Source organism: Anguilla rostrata, chromosome 6 (assembly GCF_018555375.3).
Source record: "Anguilla rostrata isolate EN2019 chromosome 6, ASM1855537v3, whole genome shotgun sequence".
In the NCBI taxonomy this organism is placed as follows: Eukaryota; Metazoa; Chordata; class Actinopteri; order Anguilliformes; family Anguillidae; genus Anguilla; species Anguilla rostrata.
The window spans coordinates 26,095,421-26,112,478 of record NC_057938.1 but is presented as its reverse complement, the minus strand read 5'-3'; the positions used below and the strand labels follow the sequence as shown (position 1 = coordinate 26,112,478).

The 17,058-nt window shown below is 44.9% G+C and overlaps 1 protein-coding gene across 1 annotated transcript in view; it reads right to left on the bottom strand.

Moving 5' to 3' along the window:
- The window catches only part of efr3ba (EFR3 homolog Ba (S. cerevisiae)), a 58,822-nt gene extending 42,051 nt beyond the window's left edge, over window positions 1-16,771 (bottom strand). Inside the window, 3 exon segments of the mRNA XM_064339249.1 lie at window positions 876-1,003; window positions 6,229-6,305; window positions 16,481-16,771. Of these exon segments, the coding sequence (XP_064195319.1) occupies window positions 876-1,003; window positions 6,229-6,305; window positions 16,481-16,487 (212 nt within the window). The 5' untranslated portion in view covers window positions 16,488-16,771.
- Between the last annotated feature and the right edge of the window lie 287 nt (window positions 16,772-17,058).

The following is a 17,058-nucleotide window of genomic DNA, read 5'->3' as shown; positions in this document are numbered from 1 at the left end:
AGATCATAAGGTTTCAAACTAAATTGTTTATTGATGGTGTTAAACCGCCTGCATCTACTTGTATTTTGTATTAGAGGAACAGTAAGTACTTCTTTCCCCACAGGACCGTATGTAGTGGCCCAGGTCCAATTATTTGTAGTCAAATGTCACACCCAAATAGAAATAATAATGATAAAAAAATCTTGTATTTAAATAACATTTTTAGGACAACCAATTTCAAAAACAATGAAAAAAACAAAGCACAGTGAATGGCACTAGTACAACCACAGAACCAGGCCAGTGCAAAATCTTATTCACTTAAGATTCCACATGCAGTGTAGAGGCTATTCGAATGCTTTACATGTAGAACATCGGCAGCATTTTGGGAATCTCTGTGCTCAGCTTCAACTGTTAGCATTTGTTTTTTAGGTTGTCATGGTTACATAGAGAAATAATTGCAGATTCTAATGCAGGAGATGCATAACTATGAAGTAATCAGTTGGTTTTGTTATGCTGCCCTGTCATTCAACCAGATAACTGCCAGGAAAGAAGTTAGTTTTACCCCAGAATGCCAACTGCCTTGACCTCACAACTAATGAGGGCAGGGTAACTATTTGGCCAATAGGAGAAGAGGAACACTAGCTACAAATCGGCTCCCTGGCCTTTGTTTTGTCTAGCTTTTCCTTTAAAAAATAAACAATAAAACACACAATGTGCTCCATTCTATTGCCTGGTCAAAACATTCTGTTGCACCTGGAGCATTTAACAGAGATTTTGGGGATCTCTCTTTCTCCACAGGTCTTTGTTACATGTGAAAGTAGCTGGGTGTTGGATGTAATATTTTAAAATGCCATGAAACCTCACCCCATCTGACCTGCTGCCCCGCCCAATCTCACCCATATCTGTGGCGGGCCACGTCCCGGGACAGCCTCTCAGAGAGGTACGCCCCGATCCTGTCCAGCTTCTCCGGGGCAGACAGGGCGTAGAAGGTCAGCTTCTCCATGTTGGCCTTCACCAGTCCGTCCTGCACAAAGATATCAAAATAAAAGTATCTGTCACAAACTCTGGGTTCTCCAAACATCACTGCAGCTGTACACCGCACTATTATTATTTCACATGGCATATAAGAGCACATAAGTGCACAAATGTTGACTGAATCCATCTCCTATATATTGTCAAAGGAAAAATGGGAGTAGCTGTAGGAAAAACAAAGTCTGAAAGCTTTTGCAAAGTCCATGTTAAATGGAGTTTGTTGAATGGGCTATGTTAAAGTCGCACTGGTTAAAAGCATCTGCGATATGACTAAATTGTATAATTATTCCATCATCTTTATCATCGTCAGCATTTAAAAATGATTTTTTAAAATTTTTATTTTAATTCCATTTATTCCCAGCAAAACATTGTGCCAGAAAGCCACAGCATCAGAAAAATTAAGCTCTCTCACAATGAAGCGAGGATAGGCATGAGTACTCATGTACTGCAAAGTCAAGGGCTGCTTGGGCATTATATAGGCTAGTACAAAAATAAATATGTAAACTTCATGGAAATCTCTCAAGCACATGCATCACAAATGTCTACCCTTGTGCCTGACATTAGATTATCTCAGTTCATTTTTTCGTTTTTATTCCCAAAACCGAGCAATGATACATGGAAGTAGCCAGGAAAGTGAGCCGGAATTTAGCCAGAAAAGTGAGCATTTAACAGGAAATGAAACAACAGAAATTTGTTAGGCCACCGAGTGCTGAAGCACACAACGCACAAAAATCCTCTGTCCTCAGTTGCAATAGTCACTACAGAGTTCCAGGCTACCTCTAGAACAACGTCAGCTTTAGAACTGTTAGACGGGAGCTTCATGAAATGGGTTTCCATGGCCGAGCAGCCACACACACAAGCCTAAGATCACCATGTGCAATGCCAAGGGATGGGGTGGTGTAAAGCACACCGCCATTGGACTCTGGAGCAGTGGAAACCCGTTCTCTGGTGTGATGAATCGCGCTTCGCTATGTGGAAGAATCTGGGTTTGGCAAAGCCAGAAGAACGCCACCTGCCCCAATGCATAGGCCCAACTGTAAAGTTTGGTGTAGGAGCAAATATGGTCGCTCAATGACATTCTAGAGAATTGTGCACTTCCAACACTAGCAACATTTTGGGGGAAGGCTCTTACCTGTTTCAGCATGACAATGCTCCCATGCACAAAGACAGGTCCATAACGAAATAGTGGGCCAAGTTTGGTGTGGAGGAAGACTTGACTGGCCTGCACAGGGCCCTGACCTCAACACCATCGAAAACCTTAGGGATGAATTGGAACGGCGACTGCGATCCAGGCCTTATCACCCAGCATCAGTAAAACCGGAGCTCACTAATGCTCTTGTGGTTGAATGGAAGCAAAACCCTGCAGCTATGTTCCAAAATCTTTTGGAAAGCCTTCCCTGAAGAGTGGAGGCTGTTATAGCAGCAAACAGGGGATCGACTCCATATTAACATCCATGGTGTTGGAATTAGATGTTCAACAACCACATATGGGTGTGATGTTTGGGTATCCACATAGTTTTGGCCATGCAGTGTAACAGTGCAGGATGAGCACAGATACGTTGCCCAGTCAACAGTTTGTCAGGCCCCTCCCGCGAGAGGTATGAATAATTTTGTTGGCTGAACAGATACAGTGTTGTCTTCCCTCACAACCCTACTAGCAACAGTCACAACGCAAATGAGCACCTGAGAATTCAATTGAAATTGGGTATTCAAACACCAAAAGTAATCCAAATGCCCATCCTTACACTGTAATTCTTTTTAGATAAAGACACTATAGCCGCGTTTCCACCGCAGGAACTATACCCCGGAACTAGGAACCTTTTGAGGAACTCAGTGCGTTTCCACCGCAGGAACTAGGGTCTAAATTTAGTTCTGGGGGCTTTGTTTTACCCCCCAAAACGTTCCTGCTCGGGGGGTAGTACTTTCCGAAAGTACAGGAACCTTTTGGGTGGAGCTTGCAGCGCTGAACATTTCTGATTGGTCGAGTACTCGCAGCATTTGTGTTGTATTTATTTTCCGCTATTACCCGCCATGTTTGAAAATATGCAGCGGCAAACCAATTTATTTTCATAATAACTTCAAATCAAACTTGTATGTTATGCGGCGCAGTAGCCTAGTTTTGGTTATAGCCTGTCAACGTCTTGGAATTATAACGTGTGCTCTTCTGTTCTTTTCTTGCTTTAGTATTCGTTTTATAAAATGCTAAGCATTCGTGCTGGGACAGCATATTACGTAGGCTACCAAAACATTCAAACGGATTAATTCGGTTGCTGAATATTTTCTTCCGGATTTTCTTTGTTAGCCCGTTGTAATTGACTCAAAACGTTTGATACAGTTATGTGAGGTATGCGGTAGTTCTGCATAATTAACATTGGTGATACAGTACAAGCAAACTGGAAATCACCATCCGCACTTTTTATCCGGGTAAAATAACAGGTTAATTCTAGTAATCTTCCCTTTAGCTTTTTCAGACTGCCGTAATTTTACTCAGTTTTACTGCCATTTTTCAATTCCACGAAAAGACCAGGAAGACTATGGACTAATTTATGGTGCATGGTTCGCATCTGGAGGGCACACTTCGCTGCTCGGTTAGCAGTAACTTCGAAGGAAAGCAAACGGTGGCTGTACCACTACTAATTTACATTTTCACGCAAGTCCGAGTTTTCGTTCTATTCTTGTCATTTTGCCATTAGCCTATATGGAATTGACGACGAGAAAGTAATCAAACAGCAAATTGTTTACAACGTGTGCATGTTTTCTGTTGTTGTTGCCAGTTATACATATAAATGTGAATGCATTCTGTCGCTTCGGATGTCAAGACATGAAAGCGAATGTTCGCATAAAAACACAATGAATGTGTTTGAGAGGATATATGAAAATCAATAAATACAAAAGTAACCATATATAGTCATTGTTGGTAACCCGTTGTATAGGTGGAATAAACCCCTCCGGGCTGTCCCGGTTATTAGAAAATAATGTAGGCTACTTCGGTGGTAGTATGGGGTTACGGAAGAAATCATATGACAGATGGACCGACGACAACGTTGCTTTTTCATACGTCAGTGGGCTAATTTGCCTAATCTTCGCGGTACTTTAGACCCCGGTGGAAACGCAGACAACCATTGGCTGAAGGAACCTTTTAGTTCCTGGTAAAGTAGTTCCTGGGACTGAAAGTTCCGGGTAATTTTGGTGGAAACGCGGCTTATGCCTACCACTTATCATAACCTAATTTCAAAATGCCCTAGATTCTCCTTCCTTCTCTGCAATTACAAAAAACAAAAGGTCTCTACAGACACCACTAGTGTCTTATTTTAGAAGGATGTTTCAATGTCTTTATATTTTTTGTTTGATGTGCACAGTTGTTCAAAAAGTACACATTTCAAGGGCTTCTAATTTTGGTTTGGTTTAATGAGCCAGGGTGTTTTTAAAAATCCTGGTTTATACAATGGGTCTGTGCTCAATAAACCTGGGATAAAATGTGTATAAATTGTGCTTTGTTTTTCAATGCTTAGATCATCTCTATCACCAGCGCTGTTCACATACACTGCAATATAATTCAAACAGTGCTTCCACAAATAATCACATTGGCTCACATTCCTTTGTATCCAAATTTACATCATGAAATGTGTGAGGAATAATCAGAGGGGTGGGAGGAAGCAGAGGTGATGTTATGGGTTCAACAGACACCAAAAGAAACCAATCACACAAAGCCATCAGCCAGAAAACCAGCAAACGCACATTTATAAGCTAATGAGAAAGGCTTTTTTCTGGCTGCTGATAGCTTTTGAGCATTGTTTTTTGTGAAAATGGCTTCAGGGAACCCAGGAGGAACAAGTGTTTAATTTAGAGTGCTCTGGGTAATGTAGTGACATCTGAAGGCTTCCTGTGGAGGTCCAAGGGAGATGATGTAATTACTCCTCCTAACCCACGGGAGTCTCCCTTTTAATACACTATATTTGCGGCACTCCACTCCCATCCACGGCTGTATGAGTCATTCAGCTAGAGCAGAGTCAATTTGTGCTTCATTAAAATGAGAACTGAACAAGCATTCTTCATATGAGACGTGACTGCTCTACCAAGAAACTCCGGTGAAGCACTTCTACATCTTACACACTGTGGGCATATTTCTACTCAAAGGAACACTCTTCAGTGGGATTGCATTGACAATGGAAAGTGCCCCAAGCCAGGGTTATGACAACAGGGTCAAGGCAGACTGATTTATCTACACACGGGTTGCCAAACAAAGTAGCTCAATTTATTAAAATGGCTTGTTCGCTTCTGGGTATCATGTCACAGTCTGTCTAAACCTTATTCTATGAAGCCCGAGCTCAACTATCTGCCCTTCGAAATACAGCCCTTGAGGGAATTTGTTTCTAGAAAGCACTCTCAGGCTTGTCACTGCCACTCTTTTCTCTTCCCTAACTAGTGATCAAACGCTGTTACTGCAGCGGCCCCTCAGCCAGTCAGCGGCTGAGGCTTCAGTATCCGCGGCCGTGTCTTCCAGCCGCAGCGAGAAGCCGTGATTGGATTTGCATAACACAGTAGAGCCGTGACTCCGAGGTTAATGTAAAAACACCGTTTTTGACGGAGGGCTCCCTGGAGGACAGTCCGGAAACCCGCGTCACGGAAATAATCCTTACAAACTGCAGCGATAGATCCTTGAAATGTCATCCTGTCAAAGTACAGTTTAATTTCCATTAGAAATGATGGCAAAATAAAATGGACCTCCCGTCTCTGCAGCTTGTTAAGGTGTGAACATAACTCGACTGGAAATTTGAGATGATATTCTTGATAGTGAACCAAATAATTACTCCGGGGTTGTTCTTCAAATGTCAGCTCTTTTTTTGAAGGACTCTCTTATAAATTTTCTGAATCACTGGTTTGGAAGCATACACTGGAAAGAACATCTATTCAACATAACCACCAAGTGCTTTGTCTTCATCACAATTAATTGCTTTTTCAATTTGTACATCAGCTTTTTTTCCCCGAAACTTAACTTTAAATATTGAAGTAACATTACAAAAACATTAATTGAGGTTAAAAGACAAACCATGGGGAGGTAAGACTGCAGAAGTAATGTACTGAGCAATGCCAGCTGTAAAAGCAACTTCAGCAGGGATCAACAATGAAGCGATGAATTGTGATAAATAAGAAGATAAATGGTGGAACACTGCAGAGGTAAAGAGCTAAACTGTGAAAGGAGATGATGGACCTCACCTCTGGATCCTCTGGAAAGATGTTGTCCACAAGTCTCTTGTACCGGGGTCTTAAAGCCCCACAGCATCCACAAACTCCTGGAAAGGGTGCGAAACATAGAAAATTTACATCAACCCCATCATGCTTCCTTTATCAAAAGTGATGTATGGGTCAGTTTATATGAGCATAGTGCTCTGACAGTTCCCTTTTATGCAGGAAACTGAATTTACACTGAAACACTCCACTGCCCGTGAGGTACTGAGTGTGAGCAGCTTGGACTCTGGCCAGGGCTGAAATGAGTGTGATGTGTGGCCTTCGAGAACTACAACCCAAATCACCTCTCAACGCTCAACCCTCCACACATGAACATTCATTTCTCACCACTGAACTCCTAACCCCTCACAACTCAACCCCATGTCACTGAACCCCTAACCACTCATCTCTCAACTCGTCTGCTCATCACTCAACTCCTCACCATTGAACCTTCACCACTCAATGCTCACTGCATGTACCTAACCCCTAATCCCACTTCCCTCACTATTCAACTATTCATCCCTCAACCCCTTACCCATCTGTAGCCCAATACCTCCAGCCACTCAACCCCCATTCGAAAGGGGCCCTCAGAGACAACACCTCAGTGAGGTACAACTGCAGTGGAGAGTTCAAGGGGTGAAGGGGTTTTAAAGTAGTTTTCAGTAGCACTGCCTGCTTCTCCAAAACAAGAGTGTCTGGTTCATTGTTTTGGTTTTAAAACTTTGGGGCTGGATGGAGAATTGACTTTTATTTCTGAACTAGATTGACAGCCCACAGATTGAAACTGCACAGTTGCCTCCTAGTTAACTGAAGTGTCCCCTTCATTATTATTGGTGGGGAACATACAGACCACAATAACCTCAACTAAATATTTAAGAGAATCTTTGTCTCGCACAATATGTTCATTTTGCTGTTTGTTAACAATCTAGCAACTGAAACACAAGCCAAACACCTTGAAAAAAGACTCATATTCTGCAGAGCATGACTGGTAGTGACTTTCCACTTTCAAAAAAATTTTTTTGTTCAATTTTTATGCAGTGATCTCACTCTTCGGATAGGTAGTTTGTGAATTACAGAATGGCGGCCCATGGAAATCTGCAGAAATGAGTCACACAAGCAAACTCATTGCAGGGGGGAGGGGATAGGAATTTTCAGCATGAACATTCCTATCCACCTTGTTACTGTAGAGACGTTACTGTAGGGGAGGAGGACTGGGAAGAGGGATAATAACATAATAACAATGCTCATTTCAAAAGTACATTTTCATACAATGAACTGCAGCACAAAGTGCTTTAAATGTATAATATAAAATTAAGAATAACAATGATAATAAAATGAAAACATAAGACATAAGAAAAGTATGACTTCAGAGGTAAATTCACAGACTAGGGATTTTCATTCCACACTATATTCACACCGGGAATTATGATAAGCTATATTCATTGACCGCATATTGTAGTCATGCTTTATATTTACAGACCAGGTAATGTAGTTATGCGCTACATTCACAGACCAGAAACTGCAGTCATTCGCTACATTCACAGACCAGAGATTGTAATGACGTGCTACATTCACAGACCAGATTGTGACTGTGGATGGCCAGTGGCACAGTGGCTTTATTCACACAAGGTGGAAGCCTGCACAGCTGAACCTCACACATGTTCTCTCATTTCTAGGAGGCCAGACCTGGCAACGCGAGGGTAGCTGGGGTCTAGATCCGAACCCTGTTCTGTCACCAGGGTCTCGATCAAACCCGCGTCCGGCGCAGCCGCGTTTCCGCGTCTCCTTCCCAAACGCTGCTAGCACGGCGCTATTCTTAGCGAGGCGCCTCCGCGCTGCCTGTGACGGTAACGGGCCTCGACGCCCCCCCGCCTTGGCCCTCAGCCCGGAGGAGAGCGCCGCCCTCGAACGCGACGCAGCGGGCGCTTCTGGTGGGTGAAAAAACACACGTGAGTCACCCAAGGAGACGGCTGCCTGCGTGCTGCGTGCTGCATGCTGCGTGCTGCGGTGAGGGGTTCCGCCCACTCTCAAAACCGACGCGTCGCCGTTTCCTCCACCCTCGGAACGGCGAAGGTGAATCTGGCATTGAGGCCAGAGTGTGCGGAAAGGGGGAGGAGCAAAACATTCGGCACGAATCCAACTCGTTTGCAAAGTTTCCGTTTTTACTGATGGGCTTTTTATAAAGCCATTTGTATGTACTGCTAGAGTACCTACTGACCAGGTCTGTCTTCAAAATGTTAATCTCAGTGTGGTCAAATTCATCTGAATAAATAGAAGTTAAATAAAGGAGGAAATGTGTAACAAGACCAGCGCTTGGACATGACCCACTTTCCAGCTCTTCCTAAGCCATCGGCTTCTTTGTAAGCGAGAGTTCAGTTCACTTATGTAATTAAACAGATGGCCACTGCGAGCGAGCGGCTCGTTGTTGGATAAGCGAATATATCAATGCAGACACCCTCTGGCTCTGCTGGACCTCAGTCACGGGTCACTTCCCAGCTGTGACAGAGTGTGCGCACGTTTCATTGGCCGGAGGTTGCGTCTGTGTGGAGCACCGCACGCTGGACAGGAAGGTGGCGCGGTGGCGTACTTCCCAGAGAGTTTGCGCTCCTCGTAAATCCCACCTCCGCCAGCGCTGCGGGTGACTCATTTGTAAAGGACGGGGCTCACGTGGGTTATTAACGTGAGAAAAGCACTGTGTTACTATGAAGAAGGCTCAACTGTGGGTCTGACTGTGCACACTGCCGTTTTCTTCCTTTTAGAGTGGAGTCACTTGAGTGTCGTGCTGAGGTTGTTTGTCCTGCAATGCAGGAGTCAAAAATTGGGGGAGCAGTTCCGCCACAACCAACAATTTAACATCCATGGGGCCACTTGTGTTTTAGCATAATTCAGCGTGTTTCTTCGAATTTACAGCTGCTATCAGCAGAAAGCAAAAGCTTGTGATGTGTGCGCATGTCCTCTACCTCGCTTAGGGCTGGAAAATGACTGGGTCATTCCATGAGTAATCGGAAAAAATAACATCCCTGGTCCCCCAGGACCTGTGACGGCAGTGCTGCAGAGCAAAAGCGACCAATCCGGCCCAAAGGACCAGCAGCCAGCACGGAAAGTGATCCCGGATCAGCTGAAGGGGCCACAAAGTGGCCCATTGAGGTAATGTTCTGCCTGAATGGTAGTACAGGAGCGTACAGCATGGTGCTGGTTTTACTAATTGGGCAATTTTACCAGCAGAGACAGTTTCGTTTTCAATCAGGTCACAACATTCAAAAAGAAACACCACCGCAGTGACTTCTATGATATGCGAGTTCACAAAAAAAAAAGCACAGAATTCAGAACTCATTTGAGCTCTGCGGTAGAATCCCTAGGCTGACACGTAGCTATTCTTGGCACACGGTGTCCTGCCATCCGACTGCACGGTGGAATTCATCGACGCAAGCGCGTGAATCGGGAAAACAAAAGTGTCACAGCAGTATTCACAAAGTAAAACACACTGCAGCCAAACGCAGAAAAGGCTTTCAGGAAATCCCTGTCAAGTATGGTATCAATATGCTACCGAAATAACAGAGTTTAAATAAAAACATTATGAGTGCCGTATAATGCCGTTACTGCAGGCAAAACTTGCCCCAAATGACCTACATTTTTAATGAAATACACCAACTGCTTCCACACACCAATTTTGCTTTCAGTTACACACTCTGAGCACTTCCCAATCACCTCATGGACCTGCAGAGCCCAAACTTCACATTTTCAAATTCAATTTTATAAGGAGCTTTGTGATTTGGCAAATGTAACCAAGACCCATGCTTTCATTTCATGCAGCTGGCAAACACATGAGTGTCACCGTTCATGATCCGATCCGGCGGCTTCCTACAGGATTGCTCTCGGTCTGGAGTGGAGTCAGGCTTTTAGGGACGGTATGGCGCAGTGTCTGCACGCGCTGCAAAGCGACGGGCGCACTCTAATTGGCTGATGATAAACGGGGTTCGGGAAGGCGTCGCACGCTCGGCGTCTGCTGATCACACGTGCCGGGTCTTCTCCTCAATAACGGCAGTCGAGTCGGCCGCGTTATTTTTAGCCCTTAGCGCGGCTGCTCGCCCGCGAGCTTTGAGATTACATTTCATAAATCCGCGGAGAATCTGACGGTTCTCACGCTCAGCGGAAAGAGAAAAAAGGATTAATAAGCAGGGGGCGATCGGAAAAACAGCAAAAAAAACACTCGCGCAATCTGGACTAAATTTAGATACATTTTCGTCCGTGGGGTCACGTGACACGTTTCAAAGTTTTTCGAAAAATCTTTGAACCTTGGCTGCATTTAATAAAAACATAAACCGTTTTATAACTGTTGCTGTACTGATCATCCAGTCGTGTCCAGTTCAAAGTGAACCCAAACAAAACATAGAACGCACAGCATCCTGAACACACCTGACATTCCACATGCAATAGAGAAAGAGGAATCTGTGTCAACCTGCCTTAGAATTCCTTCCTATGTGGTGAGATTATACCTCTTTTGAGCCGTTGATACTCTGGGCTACATCAGACTTTGAAGGAAGAAAGAAAATGGCCAAAGCATGGTGCTTATTTTTATTCTAAATATTTCCAGAAAGACAGCAAGCCGTATATACAGTTGAAGTCGAAAGTTTACATACACCTTAGCCAAATCCATTTAAACTCAGTTTTTCACAATTCCTGACATTTAATCCTAGTAAACATTCCCTGTCTTTGGTCAGTTAGGATCACGACTTTATTTTAAGAATGTGAAATGTCAGAATAATAGTAGAGAGAATGATTTATTTCAGTTTTTATTTCTTTCATCACATTCCCAGTGGGTCAGAAGTTTACATACACTCTGTTAGTATTTGGTAGCATTGCCTTTAAATTGTTTAACTTGGGTCAAATGTTTTGAGCCTTCCACAAGCTTCTCACAAGGAATTTTGGCCCATTCCTCCTGACAGAACTAGTGTAACTGAGTCAGGTTTGTAGGCCTCCTTGTTCGCACACGCCTTTTCAGTTCTGCCCACAAATATTCGATTGGATTGAGGTCAGGACTTTGTGATGGCCACTCCAATACCTTGACTTTGTTGTCCTTAAGCCATTTTGCCACAACTTTGGAAGTATGCTTTGGGTCATTGTCCATTTGGAAGAGCCATTTGCGACCAAGCTTTAACTTCCTGGCTGATGTCTTGAGATGTTGCTTCAATATATCCACATAATTTTCCTTCCTCATGATGCCATCTATTTTATGAAGTGCACCAGTCCCTCCTGCAGCAAAGCACCCCCACAACATGATGCTGCCACCCCCATGCTTTACGGTTGGGATGGTGTTCTTCGGCTTGCAAGCCTCACCCTTTTTCCTCCAAACATAACGATGGTCATTATGGCCAAACAGTTCAATTTTTGTTTCATCAGACCAGAGGACATTTCTCTAAAAAGTAAGATCTTTGTCCCCATGTGCAGTTGCAAACTGTAGTCTGGCCTTTTCATGGCGGTTTTGGAGTAGTGGCTTCTTCCTTGCTGAGCAGCCTTTCAGGTTATATGGATATAGGTGTAGGAGCCGTTTATGAATTTTTTTGTTATTGTAAATGAAAATTATTAATAATTAATGAATTATGAAAATGTAAGCATTAGATTTGGGGATTCTTTTGATTCATTATATGATATGCTTTTACGCCTTATACTTACCCTTCAAAAGACCTTACCTGGCCTGGTTACGTCATGCTTACCTGTATATCTTACCTGGATAATAATGGTTATGGATGTGGGGGGCAAGACTGGGGAAGCAAAAAAGTTTTCTACCGCACGACGTATGCACCTGCACGGGACGAAGGGTATTTTTTGTTTTGTTTGTTTAAACTTAAAGAAAGCAATAAAATTCTCGTTTTATTTTACTTTCGGGACGGAACTCTTCATTCGGAAAGCGCGTAGTGTATGTAAACTTCTGACCCACTGGCATTGTGATATAGTGAATTAAAAGTGAAATAATCTGTCTGTAAACAATTGTTGGAAAAATTACTTGTGTCATGCACAAAGTAGATGTCCTAACTGACTTGCCAACACTATAGTTTGCTAACATGAAATCTGTGGAGTGGTTAAAAACGAATTTTAATGACTTCAACCAGTGTGTGTAAACTTCCGACTTCAACTGTAGCTGATTCAGGCCATACTGTATGTTACCTCATGTTCCAAAGAGTCTACAAACAAAATTTCAGCTTTTTTTTTTCCAACTTTACCCTGATAACATGGATGGAAAAATCACTGTAGTTTCTGACATTGTGCTTTCGGTCATTACACAGCACACATTAGGCAGAGAACAAGGAATCGGATGTTTTTTAAGGAAAGGATCGTATTTTTTCCACTGAACACCGCGATATGTTTCGAATTCAATGCACGAATTGTGTTTCAGAGGCAGTGGTGACATCTTCGATCCCCCGTGGTCTGTTTGCTCCGGCTTGCGCTGCACCTGTCCTGCTCCTCCCGATAAAAATAAATGCTATCCGTTTCTCTGGCGTGCGCATGTTTGTCTAAAGTCCCCCAACGCAAACGCCATAAACTCCGAGGCAGCCCTGCTTCTGCAAACAGCCGAGGATTTCAGCCCTACTACGAATTATTCCTGCTTTTCTGCCGCAGATAGGCTTACAGGAGGGAGCGATTGAAAAGCATATTCCCAACTAGCATGGTGCAATCCACATAATTCCTTTGTGACCTTATGGTAGCATGTTGACATTGCTGCAGCATTAGCGGAATGTCATGAGACTACTACATGCCAGCTGGGGTGCTTCATAAAGCTGAAAATCCCTCCTAGATCACAGGACGGCAGAGCCATCGATAGATGCACATATACGCACCGCTTTTTTTTTCCACCCCCGCCCCCAACAGTATTCCCTTCAGACAAAAACCAATGACAAAAGCTCATCTTCCCACAGAAACATTAGCTCCCTCCAAATTGTAATGAATATCTGAAGGCCTGGCCAATCGAGAGCACTGGTTAAGGAGGGTTAGGCTTTGGCAGATCAACACCGACATGTGAGGATGTTTCCCTAGGCCAAGGAGACGTTTTGAGGTTATTCAGATACAGAATGGCTGGGAAGGCAGTGATCACATTAATGCTGGATTCTGCGTTTTTAACCCAGAAAAAAAGAGCCAAAATGCAGGTGAAGAAAATACACTTAGTTCCATAAAGCAGATATTCTGAGGTATGTTTTAATAATATAAAATACTAAGTAAAAATTGTTCATTGATCATAATATTTACACAGCCATCGGTAGCATTGCGGGATTCAAAGAGAAAGTGCTTAATCTGAATTAAGTCGAAAACAAGATGTCATGCTTTAGCCAGCTTGCTCAACACAAAAATTAAAACAGAAATCGTTCCTTGGGTTTTTTAAGATTATTAGTCAGTGTGGAAATAAATGGTTTTGATCAGAATGTCAAAACATTGCTTGTATTCTTATTTCACCCTGCTAATCCCTGCTAATCCCGCCATTTCATCCTGCTTCTGCTAACAAGTATCATAATAAAATTATAAACAACACACTTATGGTGTTATTGTGAGTTGGCACATCATGACAGAAACAGTTATTTTTATCAGAATGCAAGTGAATTAGTGTAAAATGCAAATTTTGAAATGTCCTGCGTTCCAAAGACGCAGCATTCCAGGGGCTAGCACGACCACTGGAAAGGACAGCGGCTGAGGCTGTGGTCCAATAAAACGCTTTATAACCACTACAGCCCAACACAGAAAACAGCAATCAGACCACAGGCTATTCAAGTCCAGTGACAAGACTGAATGACCTCCACTTCTCAGTAGGTTGACCACATATCAGAACCAACAATTGAACAAGGGTTCATTTAGCTTAATTCTTTTCACATTATGAGCATCAGTGTCATTGGGCACGTACACTGTTCATACTGCTGAAGAGCCCTATAATGGCAATATGCTAAATTCATGCACCATTTTCATTTGAAGGAAATGACATGAGGACCTGCTATCATGGTAATATGTGTTGTGACAACAGAGAGAAACCAACTGACAGCACTCCCGGAAGTTTTACCCACCTGTCTTAACAACCGGAGGAGGTTTAGGTACAGCAACAAAGTGCCTTTTATGCAAATACCAGTGAATCCAACAATGGACATTGCAAACTCCCATAATGCACCAGTACCCCTTCAATCAAAAAGGTCAAGGGGGACAAGAAAGAAATGAGAAATGTCACTCTCTTTCATTGGCAGGCCTCATGCTGGATCTTTCTTCCTCATCCCACCCACCTCCCTCCATGTGAATAAATATGTACATATATACCTAAAATGGAGTATTTTATCATCTAGTATACCTGAAGTAAAATCAAAATTTACATAATAACACTCTTAGTATGCTTCAGTGTACCATTTTCCACATGGGTCCACAAGCAATCCCAGGCCTGGGCGAGAGTTGGCCCTCAGAGCCAGCAGAGGTCCTTCTATCACACAAGCGTGGCCTGAACTAACGGATGACATCACTCCTGCTGCAGAGCTCATTTCCTGTTGTTAGGAAGCAGGCTGCACTCTTGCCCAGTGCCAGCCAACCTGAAGGCACTCAATACAAAAGGCCATTGTGGGCTTTAGAAAGGGCAGCGGGTGAAAGGAGCTTTGAACTAAGGTCATCCTCTCCAGTGAAAGACTAATAGTGCTGCAGTTGAGGGAAATTTAGGCCACGTTGCCTGGAAACAATAAAAATAGGGGGACATACATCTGTCCTGCCTTCTCTCAGTGACTGCAAGCTGACGGTTTAGCGAGAAAAATGGCAAAAGGCACAAGACTCATTCCACCAAGCTGTGATGTCTATGCAAATAAGAGTGTGGAAACAAAAGGACCTCAGCTTCTGCACAGGCACCAGCGAAGCCTAGTCAATCTGTCCTTTACAGATTGGCTGGACCTGAAAACTCAGCATTCAAACACATGGCTGCAGAACCTTGGGGATTTACGGCAATGGCGGGAACCTTTCCCAGAGGAGGATAAAGCACACGCCGCGATTGAGCCAAGTTTCAGAGCCAGGGCTCCCTGTCTGCCGTTTTAACAGCTTTCAGGGCCAGCTCCAGCCTCCCCTTGGCTGCAGTCTGGAGAAGGAGAGCGGCTTTCTGGCCAAGCTGAGGCCGTCTGGAGAACTAGCATGATTTTTCAAGAGAGCTTAAAGCAATGTGTGTGTGTGTGTGAGTGTGTGTGTGTGTGTGTGTGTGTGTGTGTGGGGGGGGGGGTGGTACCCCACCTACACCTCCGGGGGTCACCCTCAGGCCACCTGGGAGCCTGAATGTGTGAGGCCACGTGATGTTACAACAGCCCACCTCCCTCTTCCATCCGCCATGCACACACACGTGCGTGCACACACGCTCCCACACGCGTGCGCGCACACACACACGCATGTGCACGCAAGTGCTCAGCTCGTGTCATTGGCCATCGGTGCAGTGCAGCCACCTCGTCCTCTTACAGGAGATTATGTAATTCCGACCACGCTCGCAATTTTTCTTGCAAATGAGAATTACAGCAGAAAATAACTATGTTCATACAGTGGACACGCACTACAGAAATATAGGTATCCCAGCTCGATTTCACAACAGTACTATAACATGAACAGCTTGAATTAGAGAGACATTATCGATATTATCACCGGGCAGAAAACGGTCAATCGCATCCATACCTGCTCGCTGCAGAGACAACACGCGGGGTGAAAAAGCCACATCACAAATAACACAGGCCAGCTATGAAAGCTACAGCCAGGTATATCGCTGAGCGCATGAGTAAAAATTAGGACTAGCACATCAAACATCAGTGAGGAGAAGCTGCATATTAACTCCACCTTAACTAATGGGGGGGGGAGGGACCGTCGCTGAAAACTCGCAAAGCACACCAGGGAGACCCACATTCAGTCCTTCAGCGCCCGAGATCAACCCCCCCCCCGGGAGAGAGCAGCCGTCCCTTTTGTTGACTCTCTGAAAAAGCGCTGAACGTGCGTCCCGCCGTTTGAGCGAGAGCGGACGCCGCGCGTCGCTATCCGCTAAGCGCAGCGTCGACGCGCTCGGGCATAAATACGCGATCGGTCTGGCCATCGCGCCTCGCGGAGCGCACTATCTCCACACACACACACACACACACACACCTGCTCCGGGGGAGATAAGCACACACACACACACACACACACACTCACTCACTCACGCGCGCCGGAGAAAACCCGCCGCTGGCCGCCAGTGCGTTCGGAGCGCACGCGCCGTCCTCCTTACCGTACATAGATGGGAGCCCAGTCCTGGCCGTCCTTTCCCCCCGCTGCCCGCCCGCTGCTTTTCCGACGCAGGCAGAGATGCTGGAGCGCACACGCGCCGAGCGCGAACACACACACACACACGCACGCACAGAGACGCGCGCGGGCGCACACACGCGGAGGAAGGCTACCGCGCGCGGGTGACCTTGTGGGTTTTCCCGTGTGCGACGAGGAAGGCTCGTATTCAGTGAAGGGTAACGGCGATCTCGCCCGCTGACGCGCACACACACACACACAGCCTCTCGCTCATCGCCGCTCGCGCACAGCCAGTGAGAGAGAGCGAGGGAGGGAGGGAGGGAGGGAGGGGGTGGGAGAGAGGGGAGGAGGAAGGAGAGGAGGGGGGGTAGAGGGGGAAAGAGAGAGAGAGAGACAGAGTGAAAGAGAGAGAGAGAGAGAGAAAGAGGGGGAGGACTCATTCACCAGCAGGTGAGTCAAGGGTAAAATGTCTTTTTTTTGCCCTGCTTCTCTCATTGGCTCCTCATGCTCACAGCCTCCTTCCCTGACAGCAGCAGAGCCTATCTGTCCTCCGGTCACCAAAGG